At 35.5% G+C, this 14,376-nt stretch overlaps 1 protein-coding gene across 1 annotated transcript; it reads right to left on the bottom strand.

Annotated features, from left to right (window-relative positions):
* Nucleotides 1-5,790: 5,790 nt before the first annotated feature.
* Nucleotides 5,791-11,757, bottom strand: LOC106465519 (F-box/LRR-repeat protein 2-like). Its single transcript, XM_022393431.1, has 7 exons — nt 11,682-11,757; nt 10,858-11,068; nt 10,483-10,746; nt 9,819-10,085; nt 8,898-9,064; nt 7,978-8,180; nt 5,791-7,340 (listed from the first exon to the last, which is right to left on the bottom strand). Exons 1-7 carry the CDS (start codon nt 11,739-11,741, stop codon nt 6,989-6,991), a joined length of 1,524 nt encoding a protein of 507 aa, XP_022249139.1. The 5' UTR covers nt 11,742-11,757; the 3' UTR covers nt 5,791-6,988.
* Nucleotides 11,758-14,376: the final 2,619 nt, after the last annotated feature.

The raw sequence follows: 14,376 nt of genomic DNA on the forward strand, positions 1-14,376 counted from the left end.
TTGCATGATGAACAGATGCTCTTTAGCTATTGTAAGTAGTACATTTAAGATTATGATCTTTGAATATTCAGAAAATACATAACAAATAAAAGTTTGTGTGGTCTGTGGTTTCAATAAAAGAGCTGTTTTCATCTGATACATTGTTATGCTAACAAAATATTTTTTTTTTATGTGATGAAAACTTCAAAGGTCTAATTAACATTACTTCCATTAATAACATTGATATTTGTTTTACTTTAATGTGACCATAAGTAGTCAATAACCCAATTTGTACATTACATGTGTTAAGTGTTTCTGTGACCTCTATTTTGTTTATTGTGTTTGGACTGGGTTAAAACACAGGTTGTATCAAAATTTGATGTCTCTTTAATGGTATGATTATTACCTCGTGATAGGTAGTGTGAATTTTAATAAAGTAAAATAAAAGCTGAATGCTTAAGTTAGCTAAAACTTTACAGCACTATTTTTGTTCATTTGAAATGTAAATTAACATAATGTGCCTAAAGAAAAATTACATTTATTATTATTATAGTGACTGCAAATTTCAAATCACAGTGTCATATAGGTTTGAAATTTTATTCTCTGGGATTATGTTAGAAAATTTAATGATTAAAAATATAAAATGCTATACCATTTGAGTAAAGTTTGAAAATTGTACTAGTCTAATATAACTATTCATTTTTTTAGCTTCCAAGCAAATATCTCAATAATTTTAAGTGTATTTACATGGATGCTAAGGTGTATTTAGTTATTTCTTTTTCACTTCAATGTAGATGTAAAAATGCAATATATATTAAGATATACTTGTTTGATTTCCACTTCTTTTTTGAAGCATAATTATTAGTAAAAATGTAAGTATAAAGATTACAGAATAAAATTAATTTTGGCAATATTATAGACTACTATTTTATAGTTGACATACATGTTAATGTTATTGGCCAGGCATGGTCTATTAGTTAGTATGGCCAAGGATTCATGGTTCATGACCCATTGTTGCAAAAACCTTGGGGTTGTAGATGTGCTGTATAAGAATGATGGTCAATTCCGATACGCTAACTTATCCCCTCTCACATAAAAACTTTTCCGATTGTGTTCTTTCCTCTATATGCACAACTTTCGCTAGCCACTAGTCTTGAATCTCCCACCTAAGATCACTACTCTATTACCTTATTTTTTCTCCATTTGCCTTCTTTCTGTTGTAATCCACCATTCCCCTGAGGCATGTTTAGTGGATACTTGTTCACTTCCTTCTCTACAGTGGCCTGTTTATCTTCCTCATCCTTATCACTTCATATTTGGTTAATCTGTCGCTAGAATTTGTTGGATAGAGATGCTCTTCTAACTGAAGTACTTTTGCTCCCCTTTTATTTCGGATATTTTAATCTGGCTCCTTTCCTCCACCAGTGTGATTTTAGTGGATTACTTGATTCTCTGGAGTCACATATTGGAGCCATATGCCAATGTTCTTGTCCTCACTGGTTTCATATCTTTCTCATACCCCTTCTTTACCTCTCTCAGCTTCCTGTTCTCATGTTTCATCTCCTCTTCCTGTCCTCACTTCCCATTTCTCTGTTTCCATCCATCCTTCCACTACTCATAGACTTCAGTGTCGTCAGTCTCGGTGGTGACTACCCTGTTGGCTCAGGGACAGTAGAGACTCATTTTATTTGGTTTTCAGACAGTTGCGTCCATTTGCAGCCGATTGTTGGGTACTCTGAGTTCTGTCAGAGGGTCTTAACCTTCGTTTTCCTCTCCTCCACTGTTTCCTGTTCCCTTTACATTCCCGCCTCCAAGGGATCCTGTTTCTTGCCACTGTGGCATTGTTGGACTTTTGGGCCAGAGATGCAACTGAATAGGATTCCCCTCCTTCCCCCCCATTTTATTCTACCCTTTTTTTTTTTTTTTTTTTTGTGGTCTTGTTCTCCAGGTCTTTGGATAACCGAGGTGGATGTCTTGAATGCTTATTTTCACATTTGACTCTGTTCAAACAAACCTCCTACAACCATACCATCCTCCTGCTTTAAGAGGTAGCACGTCTAGGTTGATTGGTCAAACTGGAGAAGTTGCATCTCACACCCATTCAATATCTCGTTCATTTGGGTGTTTTTCCACTTGCATCTATGCAGGGCTCAGCCTTATCATCTTTATGTAAGCAACATGGTGCAATTAGTTTCCCATGCCATATCCTCTCCTTCTCTCACTGTGCGGGAGGTTCTCTCACTTTTGGGGATTTGGGCTTCCATCTAATCCTCTATCTTATTGGGTTGTGCTCACATGTGACATATACAATGACCAATAAATCTTTGCTTGGGATCCTTTGTCCTCCACCATTCACCTTCATCCTTCCTTAATCAAAGACTTCACAAAAATAATGCCACAAAGGGAGTTCCTCTTCCCCCCTCTTGTCTGAGTCTGTTTACAGATGAGTCCTTGATGAGATGATGGGCATATCTCGACTCTGAAGAAATTTTGGGTTGCTGGTTCCACGATGAATTGGCCCTTTGTATCAATCTCTTAGAACCTTTGGTGATACGTCGATGTGGATCATTTTCTTATAATAGTTTGTGAAGGTTTAGTTATGATCCATACAGACAACTGTACAGTTGTCTCCTACATCAATTGCCAGACGAGCACTTGGTCTTGCTCTTTCTGTTTCCACACACAACCTTCATATCTGGACCCTTTTTTTACAAGTATGACTGATGGCTTGTCATATTCTGGGAGCAGAATCTTGTCGCAGATCATCTCTCGAGACCCAACAAAATATCTAAGGAGTAATCTTTCGATCCTCTGGTGTTCAAGTGGCTGTGCTTTTGCCTGGGCACCCTTCTTATAGATGCATTTGCCACTCATCTAAACACCAAACTTCCCCCTTTTTTGGTCTCCAGTTCCTCATCCATCGGCATTAGCTGTGTATGCATACTTGTTTTCCGCCCGAATGAGCAACACGTATCTTCAATATGGATGAAGAGTAAACCCTGGTCCAGACGAGGTGCGGTCTCCTATGCCCCTTATACGTTTCCATTGTATAGGGTGTTACGCTCCATGGGTTTCCTTCGGGCGCTTTCCAAAGAGGGTTCATCTAGATAACTTTTGCACTGATCCCTCCACCACTTCAGTGTAAGATTCTAGTTATTATGTGAGATGGGGTAAAGTATCGTATCAGAAGTTAACATTTTCTAACACTAAAAATATATTTCAGATAAATGCCTCCTCTCGCACTTCCCACCCATGTTCTCCACTTTCGGTGCACCTTTTCTTGCCTAATCTCGAAGAGATGATTGACAAATCAGTATATAGGGAAACAGCTACGCTAGGAGGGTGTGTCGCACTCCTTTTGGTAGAGGGTTGTCGCATGCTCATTGGCATGCAAAAGCGTAGCAGTATAACGCGGAAACGCATGATCTTAGGTGGAAGTTTCAAGGCTAGTAGTCCCCCAGTGGCACAGCGATATGTCTGCGGACTTACAACGCTAGAAACCGGGTTTCGATACCCGTGGTGGGCAGAGCACAGATAGCCCATTGTGTAGCTTTGTGTTTAACTTCAAACAAACAAGGCTAGTAGCGAGCGAAAATTATTTATATAGATGGCAGCACTGAATCGAAAAAGCTATTTATGTGAAAATAGGTAAGTATCTATTGAAAATATATTTTCAGTGCTAGAAAACGTTAACATCCCACTATTCGGTCAAACAACAACTGGCGGTAAGTGCTGATAGCAAGCTGTCTTCCCTTCAGTCTATCACTTCAAAATATTAGGGATAGCTATGCTTAGATAGTCATTGCGAGTTTGAATTAAATTAAGAAGCAAAAAAAAAAAAAAATTGACAACTGTTGTTGTTTAGTGAAGTTTGGAATGTATTTGTTTTAATTCATTACTCATTTCTATTTGTGCTGTCATTACATATTCTGTTAACTTTTGAGAGAAAAGGTAAGTCAAGGTTACAAAAAAGTAACGTCAGCAAATATATGAAATTTAATTCTGTGTGTGTGATGAAATCTTTAAAAATATCTAAATAAACAGACACTTCTCGTGCATGTATGCTAAAGTTGCCCTTTCTTCAGTATGATTGGTATTGACATTAACACTAAAATTTCCATACTGAAAAAAATGGATTAAAAAGTGGCTTCTAATTGGAGTTTTTAGTGAGGACTGTGGACCAAAGACCAAATATCGTCACACGCAATAAACAAGGCAGGAGCATATCCTTATAGAGTTCAACTCCACAAGGTTTTAAGATATCCATTTTAAAGACATTCACTGAATTGCCCTGAACAGCAAAGAAAATTCTAAAATAAACTCTTCAGGTTGAAGTTACTCACATGATGGTTTTCTGATCAAGCTAATGATAGAGTTAATGTTTTGAAATACATAAAATCAAAAGAAGTTATCAGTATGTATGTGATGTATCATACGTTTATGTAATATACTAGCGACATTACTCGGCTTCGCTCGGATTATTAGGTTGATATATTCTAGATGACTATGCAATAGATAATTATAGCTGCCGCTATACGTTACGTTATCTAACCGACATAAAAGCCAGTGTGCGTCACGTCACGCTTGGTTTTAAACTTAAATCGTTTCTGAATTAAGGTATTTTCTGTTATATCACCAACGTTTTTAATAAAACAAACAAACCTCTTTAATTAACGGAGACTCTAAATTAAGAAATCAACAAATATTTTTCCAGTTATGTAGTTTATATATTTCATTTTATACTTTCAATTTAGTAAGTGCCTCTGAAAATCTGAATTTTACAGAAATCAGGTAAAAAGCAGAAAGTTAATGTGATTTTACTACATCAGGCAAAAAGGAGAAGGTTTGAAGGTGATTAATATCACCACAGCAAGTAACATGTAAGTAATATATAATTAAAACTTCAAAGCTAAAAGCAATAATGTAGTGTTATAATATGGAACCTATATTCATTATTCAAAACGAAATTTTCATTAGTAAATTGGGGCGAGCATGGCAGACTGCGGATCCATGGTTCAAGCCCCATTTTTACCGAAAAGATACGTGCTATGCACTTTGGGGCCATGATGGGTTTTAAAAATGACCATCAATTTCACAATTCAATTAGAGTAGTTCACGCATTGGTGGTGGGTGATGTTGACTAGCTGTTTTCCCTCTGGTCTGCCACTTCAAATTTAGAGATGGCTAGCATATATAGTCCTCGAGTAGCTAATTCAAGAAACAACTAATCTAGGAGTAAGTGATTACCAATGTTTCATATACGCCCTTTGAATGAGCGTGTTTGGTATCCATAATTTTTCATCTCGTAAGTTTCTGTTTTGTTATGCAAACTGAGGGTTGCGGGTTCGAATCCTCGTCCTACCAAACATGCTCGCCCTTTCAGCTGTGGGGGCTTTATAATGTGACGGTCAGTCCCACTATTCGTTGGTAAAGGAATTGCTCAAGAGTTGGCGGTGGGTGGTGATGACTAGCTGAACTCCCTCTAGTCTTTCATTGCTAAATTAGGGACGGCTAGCCCAAATAACCCTCTTGTAGCTTTGCGCGAAATTCGTCTTTTCAAATGATAGTTTTCTGAATTTGACACAGAAGGGGGGGGGGGCGTGCATGTTAAAGCATAAGATAATGTGCATGTAGGTACCTTCAGTGTACACAGCAGATAACCTGATGTGACTTTGCTATAAGAAAACACACAAATACACATGTGTGTAAAGTTTACAAAAATCAGTAACGTTTTTTTTATTTTTATATCTTCAATGAATCACTTTTTTTAAAATTGTATAACATTATAAACTAGCAGACAAGGTTTTAAAATAAATATCAAAGAAACTACACAGGATTAAAGAAGAGAAACTACATTACAAAAATAAACAAATGTTATAACTTTCATGAAAGCATAGTTTGAAATTCACTAAATTTGCTCGTTTGTGTTACACCAAAAGTTTATAAATATATATATATGATTTAAAAAAGGATACTACTTAAAATCGCCAAGTCAGAAATAATCCAAATATTAAACAAAGCCCCCCTCCTCAGTGGTGGGCAGAGCACAGATAGCCCATTGTGTAACTTCGTGCTTAACCTCGAACAAACAAAGCAGAAAAGAAAACTAGCTCCTTTTGCAAGAAACACTAAAATTCAAGGCTATATCCAGCCTCGTAAGTTATTGTGTAACTTTGAGGTGAGCGAAATACAACAGAGAATTAATATCGATCATTTATCTTAGAATGGAAAACGTATTTTCAATACAGAATGACAATAAATGTTTCCTCACGAGAAAAGGCCCAAGTTTTGAAAGCGTTTGGACTTTATTATTTTTATTTGTATTCAATTCCTGAAATTATATGCGGTAACAACCTAGCTGAAATACAGCATAAAACAATAACTTTCCTTTTGATGACGAGAAGGCTAATTTTTGTACATTCTTAGACTGTTTTAAAAGTTCAATTTTATAAGCTACAAACGGTTTAAGTCTATTTAAAATATTTTAAATCTGTTGTTACTTGACTTTATGTTTTCCGCCATGACCCAAGTACTGTTAATTAAACATACACTAACGAATTTTGCTCGTGGTATCTGATCCGTTGTTAGATGCCAGTATGGTGGCTATTCTAATAAGTATGACACCCCAACCGATACTTGGTCGTCTGCAGACGACTGGTGACCCAAATTCCATCGAGTGTAATTTTAATCTACTAATCGATCATACATGATACAGAAAAATAAATCGTTTTAGATAAAAAAAACTTTTACAGAGCTAATTCTTAACGTGTGTGTGTGTAAATTCACTTCAGTATCTTATTTTATTTCCCATGTCCACGAAATTGAAGGAAAAAAAAGAGGGTATATAGGTTAAGGGTTAATACAACATATATAGCGTATTCTGACAAATACAATAGTGATATGTGGTCCTTATAATTGATTGCATAATTTGCAGGAGCGGAAGCCTGAAAAAAAAAACAAAAACAACGATCCCCGTGTTGTTTCTGATTTTTATCCTTCGAGATAGACACTAGTTAAACATTAAGTCACTGTAGTACATTAGTAAATAAACTAGATTGACCCGATAGCTGGTTGTGGTGCGGACTACCGATGGACGTTCGGCTCTCTCATAGTTAGCTTTAACAAGTTCGCAATAGTCGTTGTCGCTAAGTGTTAGACATCGCAGTCTCAAACATCGGACACGGAGGGCATCCACGGCTTTACTGCTTCGGTCACTGTACATGAGATTCAGATCATCCCATCCAATTTCTAACCGTTCCAGTAGGGGGCAGTTATTAGCAAGGGAATACAGCAAAGTATCAGTGTGAATCTTTTGTTGGATCTTTTTACAGCATCCCAGAGGAGTTCCCATTGAAAGAATCCTGTAAAAGTTCAGTCTTCATCAACATTTGAACGTTACGCGTTGCTGTAAAACCAAGATCGGCTCCACATACACAAAGAGATAAAAATCACGCCAGTCACACAAAATATAACTCTTAAAAACAGGACAGAGCACAATTCGGAGAGTTAAATATTACACAATAGGTTACATCAATTTTGTCTATTGGGAATTCATTCCGCAATAATCGGTCATTTTCAAACATTTATTGTAGGAATTTTATTCACCAATCACTAATTGATATTAAGTTCTGAAAATATGAATATGTTTTAGATCATAAAAAACAAGTTAATATACATTTATAGAATTAATAATTCACAAAGCCTTTACTCTCGATATCGATCCCCTCTCCCCCAGTGGTTCAGCAATAAATTTGGGAGCTTGGTTACAACACACTAGCCCTCCCCACAGTGGTACAGCGATATGTCTGCGAATTTGCAACGCTAGAAACCTGGTTTCGATACCCGTAGTCGGCAGAGCACAGATGGCCCATTGTGAAGCTTTGTGCTTAACTAACAAAACATCAACGGTACAAAGGTTGATACACGCTGTAGCCACACAATAGATAGCCCATTGAGTATCTTCGTACGTAGAAACAAACAAGCCCATTGCATATTTACCTGAGTTTTGGCAAAAACCGTAGAACAGACAACCAGAACTGGTCATTCAGGCTAGAGATTCCGGACAACACCAGTCCTCTCAGACATACGCCGTGGCGCTGGATAAACAACTTCAGAATTTCTCCAGTAAGGCTTTCATTTCCATCTAAGTCCAGAGCTATGATACTTTTACAATTCCCCTTATCTAGCCATGTACATAACACCTGAAATAAGTAATAGTTCATTGGCACCATTCAAATGTTGAATTTGAAACAAATAAATGAATTTCTCAAAATGGATGAAAAGCCATCTTATCACTAGAAAACATACAAACCCTTTTCCTATATAAACAGGTACTTTGCACAAGATATTGCAGCTGGACATTCGCTACGTTTCCTATAATCAGTTAAAGCTTTTTACGAAAGAAGGCACTATGTTTTTGTTGTATTATGCTGTGGTAAACTTCTGCTTTTATTACAATAAAACAAAGGAAATTTTGTTTACTTAATCCCCCCCAAAAATAATGTCTAGCGTTACTTGATCAATACTGATAACGTGGCAATTGCGTAAAAGTACCGTTTGTAGTTCAACTGGGGATAATTTTTAATGGTTCTAAACATCGCATATGTCATTATGGGCTCCTTTAATATTGATATACTGCTTCTAAAATATTATATTGTATGCTGAATTTTGTCGTCTTGTATAAGTCAATTATGGGCTTTCCGTCTATTCTGTAACCTTTAATAACTTGACATATTTTTTTTGTTTTTTTTGGGGGGAGGGGGTAATTAATAGTAAAATAAGTATTTTACGAGTCATATTCATGGATTTCTGAAATAAAAATGCAAATATTTGTTGTTATTCCTAATCGATGTTGTTTTTATTTAACTCTGATATTGAATAGAGATCTATATTTGTATCACACCTCATTCAAAGTTTACCTCATCTGTAAAGCCATCTTGTTGGCCTGCACTGAGATACCGAAGAGCGGGAATGCGTGTCAAAAGAATTATTAAACATTCTGAAGATAAGTCTGTTCCAGTGATGTCTAACTCCTGGATATGGGTTTGGTTCCATTCCACTAACATAACATGCTCATCTTTAAGACCTGGAAATACACAATAACTGATTATCGTACGAAAGGATAACTTAGTATAAACACCTAGGCTATAAAATCAACTGTTTGAAAAACTTCAGTTTCAAAAATCCATCAGTATCTGTTTAGAAGTACGTGCATTTATCTGCTAAGTTTGGTAACGAACGCCAGTTTCTAAAAGTCTAATGAATACTTTATGTGTATTTTGATGCAATACAGAATATACCTGTACCACGTGATTAAATGAAAATCTACCTAACCCACAAGGTGATTCCCCTTAGAAAGCTTTAAGTAAAAACTATCCTGAAAATATCTTACTGAATATCTATATTGTATGTTAGAAAATAAAAAGACACCTTCAGTTTTGACGACTCTGTGTGACAGGGTAAGTTTCGTCATACTTATTGTTCTTCGATCCGTCTAATTATCGATAGCAGCAATCTAAATCTTACTCAATGAAGACAAGTTTTCATTGTAGTCCTTTCATAGACTTTTAATTATCCTATAATATTTTAACTCTCTCACTTTAACCACTGTCTATGCCTAAAATCACTGTTCGTAAAGCCAATGCTAGGTTTCTAAATGTCTTTCAGAAGTGGTGTATTTGAGTTTCATATTAACCAACAAACTAAAGTTACACACAGTGAAGATAAAATGTGAGATATTAGAGATACAGTCGCTCATTAATGTTGTTATTTACCAGAAATGACTCATTGCTGCTAAATTTACAAATATATTGCAAACAATAATGTAACCCATTACATACCGGTTTGTTGTAGTAAAAGTGATTTGAGCTTTGTGCAACGGGAGAAGAGAACGTCAAAGACCGAACCAGTGAACTTGGAACAAAAGTTTAGGGCCAGGCATTCTAAGAGAACGCACATACTGCTCAGAGACTCCACGTGGCTGTCGTCCAGAAAAGTTATGCCATACAGATTCACCACACGAAGATGAGGGACGGCTTGCTTCAGTTTATGGATGTTAATGACATCGTACCCTTCTTCATCTTCTTCTTCCACGTGCTCATATGTGCCTACAAGAACACAAAAAAACAATATGGCACGAGCTTATAGTTTAAGTTAAACTGTATATAGTTAAGCACAGAGCTATACAATGAACTATTTGTATCGAAACCTGCGTTTTAGCATTATAAGCTTTCAGACATACCGCTGAGCCACTGGGTGGATTACGTGTAGTCGATTGGTTAATATGCATGTTCTATATCTAAACATGTTTAGGGCAGTTTTCTTAATGTCAATATATTTGGTTTAAGTGGCGTATAGATTTTAAACTTACCTGTAAAATGCAGTACTTTTAAACTATACTTAAAAAGCTATAGCTTTTAAACTAGCGCTAGGGTTATAGGGTTTTTATTTATTTTCATCAATACTCCTTGAACCAACGTGTTTTTCTAACATCATGAAACTCACCAATAAGATGTAGCACTTCTAAACTGGTCAAAAAGCTATAGATTTTGCGCATAAACCCATCCATAAATATCACGTCGGACAGACAGATGCAGAGAGAGCGTAGTTTAGAAGGAAATTTATGAAGACGGCTGAAATCGTGAAGCTGCATAGCAGTAGAAAAGTCTAGGAGCATCGTTGTTAAATTTGAACATTTCGTAGCAAGTTCATGAAGCACATTGTTTGTTATCAGCTCGATGGGAAGCTCGATGGACTTAAGTGATGGTCCTGAAGAGAGATTTAATACAAGTGAACATAAATAATCAGTTGTTGTTAAAATGAAGAGAGATTCGTATAAATATCAGTTCTAAAGACGTTCTGATTTCTGGTGGTACTTACCGAAACGAATAGAAATGAGCGCTAAAAGAGATTCATAATTGGTCACGTGTAGTCCCGAAACGTGAGGGCGTAGCGACACGTTGGTCCAGAGACGTGAGTCACTAGAAATCCTTCGCCATTTCTTACAGACTCGACTCAAGCATCCATAGTCTTTATGTGGCAGATAAGAAAAGATCTTGAGAATAACTTTGTCAGGTAGTTTGTCTATTGTCTGAAACGTTAGGGTTACGTCATTATCATAGTTTTGGCATCTGCAAACACTGATATGAGTTTTATTTTTAGTTACAGTTAATATATCTTTAAACAAAAGATAAGGTATGATGTATGGAAACATGAAACTCAGTTAAAATGCGGATTGAACGACAGCTGTTTACAAAGTGTCTGTTACAGTCATGGAAGGTTGAAAGAAATACAATACGTTTTTCAGAAAAAAATAGAGTACTGGTTACAGAATACAGTTTCGGAAATTAGTTGGTTGCAATAATTAATTCGCAGATGATAACTGTAGCTCCAGTTATATTCTAACTTTAATTTCTAACACCTCTGTAAAACGAAGTTTTTTTTTTAAATTTAACATGGTAAACTATAATTAATTGTTGCTGTTGTCGATTTTATGCACTTCAATGATTTATTTCTGATAAAGATGTAACAGGGTTTGTTCATATCAACATTCAAGTATGGTTGGCAACTACGAAATATTTACTGATCATAAAGCAAATTCACACTTTTTACCGACGAGTTCTATTATGCAGAACGAGTTCCCATGGAAACAAAACTTATCTCGCGTTAATGCGAGGAAATACACCATAGAGCAAAAGACTTACCTGGATTTGCTTAGTCCGTAACCTTCTTTCTGAGAACATAGAACACGCGACCTTCTCCATGTGGCTTTTGGAAAATTTTGCTGAAGTGTGGGATGAGTTGAATAACAATCATATGTAGCTAGCTGTTCATGTTTATACAAAAGTTGTCAACAGGATTTTAATGATCCTCCAACACTGAGATAAAACAGACACTTCTTACACTGAACTACTAATTACCGCATGCCCTGAGATGAGTATTATTAACTTGGTATATATGTGTGTGTGTATATACAGTGTGCAATACTTTCCATGTAGACAACGCAATGAAAATATACAGCTGCAGACTGTAAGCGTCATCAGCAGATGTGAGAGAATAGCATACACAGCTATGTCAGAAGCTGATTTTTCGTAGTTCAACCTGAAAGGCATCTAAATGGCATATAATTTGAATGGAATGATCAGAAACACCAAGATTGAGGCAGAGCCATCGCTTGTTTAGAACTACTTACCAGAGGGATGGTCAGTCAGCACAAACCGCTTCCTACACGGCTGTACTTAACCGAATAAAGGAATTGGTTGTAAGTTTTATAAGGCTCTCACGACTAAAAAAAAAAAATTAGTAGAGAGTATTCGTACCTTGATTCTTTCAATCTGAAGCCTGGCACACTAACTACTAGACTACATCCGGATCCATGTCAGAATCACAGAATGTATAATCAAAACGCGAATAAGATCAGCTTAACACTAAATGCTAAAAAAAAATCAAAATACGTAGTTTAATTGATAAAACAGAAATTGCCTCATTGGTGCTTTTGCTCTAGTATCGAAAATCTAAATCTTAGCTATAAAACATTTCTCAAGTTATTAAAACGTTTTATAAAGAGATTTAACATTAGGATCAGAAAAATTTTCCTCAATTTTTCAGTTACTCTGTGTCTCAATGTGCCAAAATTCGGCATTTGATCCCCCGCAGAAAACACACCATAGGTAGCTCGTTATGCAGTTCTGCATTAGAATAAACTATACATTTTAACAAACATGGGAGCATAATTTAACCATTCCACCTTCACAAGATAAAATGCGAAATTTTTACATGGCTTTTTACCTCCATCGTACACAAATTGATAAAGCAAATTGAACTAACGGATCGATATATGACAATATAATAAAAGTAAAACTGTGTGTCAGCAACATGATTTCATATTGTAATTATATTTATAATAGTCACAAAAAAATTATAGAAGCAATTTCTAGCGACAATTTAGAGCTTGCATAATCCCCCAAAACCTGTGTGGAGTGATGCCATGAAACATATTTTAAATATTTAAGTTAAGCTTTAAATCGATTAAAACCGCGGAATTTTGAAACCGATTCTTAAAACTATCTTACATATATATATATATATTTAATGTGAAACAAGTTTAGTGTATATTGAAGTATACTGGTTGAAAAGGAAAAAACAAATAAACTTATCTTTTTTATTATTATTTAAAATGTAAGTATATATTACAACCAGATTATATTTGATAATGTATATGTCATGGCTATGGGAATTTATTTTAAACTAAAAAATAGCGTTACGTAGAATTTTTTTAAACATAAAATTGATATTTCAGATTCAGAATACAGAGTTGAGTACTTGGTAGTAAAACGATTTTGAATATGCAAGCCAGCGAGTCACGTGACAACTACAACTGATATAAAGTTGCGGTGAAACTGTTGTATCTGAACTAGATTTACAGTACATAAATTATACATATATTGTACAAGTATAAATAAATAAATATACATAGTGGTTCGTTTGCCCGAGCTGTGAATCCGAAGATTCGTGGTTCGACCATAATTTCGCGCTCCGTATTTTGGTATCGCGATACATTATATAACTGACGGTTAGATTTCTCTATTTGATCAGAAATGAGTAGTCCTAGAGTTATTAAAGGACTCTGTTGAATTTTCGCGAAAGATCTCAAATAAATCTGCAATTTTACCAAAGATAAATTTATACTCTGTTCACTCTGCATTTACCGAGCTTCGGCTGGTTGGAGCGCTAAAAATAACTTGTGTGTGTGTGTGTGTCATTTAGTGCAGAAAAAAATCGTTGTGGCTACTTAGAATAGAATAAAAATTGACGGTAGAAAGTAAAAGGTTGACTTTCACCTTTGAATTTATTAATTTCAAGTAGCTTGGTAAATTTATCTCAGATGTTTTGGTCACAAAATGATGAAATACATATTAATTTTTCCTAGAAGCTAACTATTTAGAGAGCATTATCTAATGTTATGGTGAAAATTATATGTTAAATAAATGAACGTACAGTCAAACAGCCACTGCAGAATGTAGTAACGTGTCAAACAAGTTGTCATTCCATTCATATGTCAGTGGAACAATTTCTAAAATGTTACTTATAATGTAGATGGCGCCTCTTTGCTATGCGATCCTCGATAACTTGCCTGGATGACCTGAAAAGCTTTTATACGTTGCGGTATACTAATATAATAAAATAAATATTCTGAACAAAATACTTTATTAACACACTAGAATAAATGTTTGTTTACAATACTTCACCAAAATACCGAAATAAATGCCTCAACAAACGTACTTTAGTCCAATTATTACGAACGCCTCGAAGATGACCTTAACGTCTCTTGTTACTAACAGTAAATCAAATGTTTGTATACTGTTACGTCTCTGTTTGTTAATTAACTTTCCGTAACTT

Source organism: Limulus polyphemus, unplaced genomic scaffold (genome assembly GCF_000517525.1).
Source record: "Limulus polyphemus unplaced genomic scaffold, Limulus_polyphemus-2.1.2 Scaffold1970, whole genome shotgun sequence".
NCBI lineage: Eukaryota > Metazoa > Arthropoda > Merostomata > Xiphosura > Limulidae > Limulus > Limulus polyphemus.

What these genes read in the sequence shown, in the direction of transcription:
- LOC106465519 (XM_022393431.1), bottom strand. Translation starts at nt 11,741, where the DNA reads ATGGAGAAGGTCGCGTGTTCTATGTTCTCAGAAAGAAGGTTACGGACT. An exon ending in TACGGACTAAGCAAATCCAG is followed by an intron (nt 11,069 to 11,681) that starts GTAAGTCTTTTG and finishes CTAACGTTTCAG; the next exon opens with ACAATAGACAAACTACCTGA. An exon ending in AAGATGGCTTTACAGATGAG is followed by an intron (nt 8,181 to 8,897) that starts GTAAACTTTGAA and finishes TACTTATTTCAG; the next exon opens with GTGTTATGTACATGGCTAGA.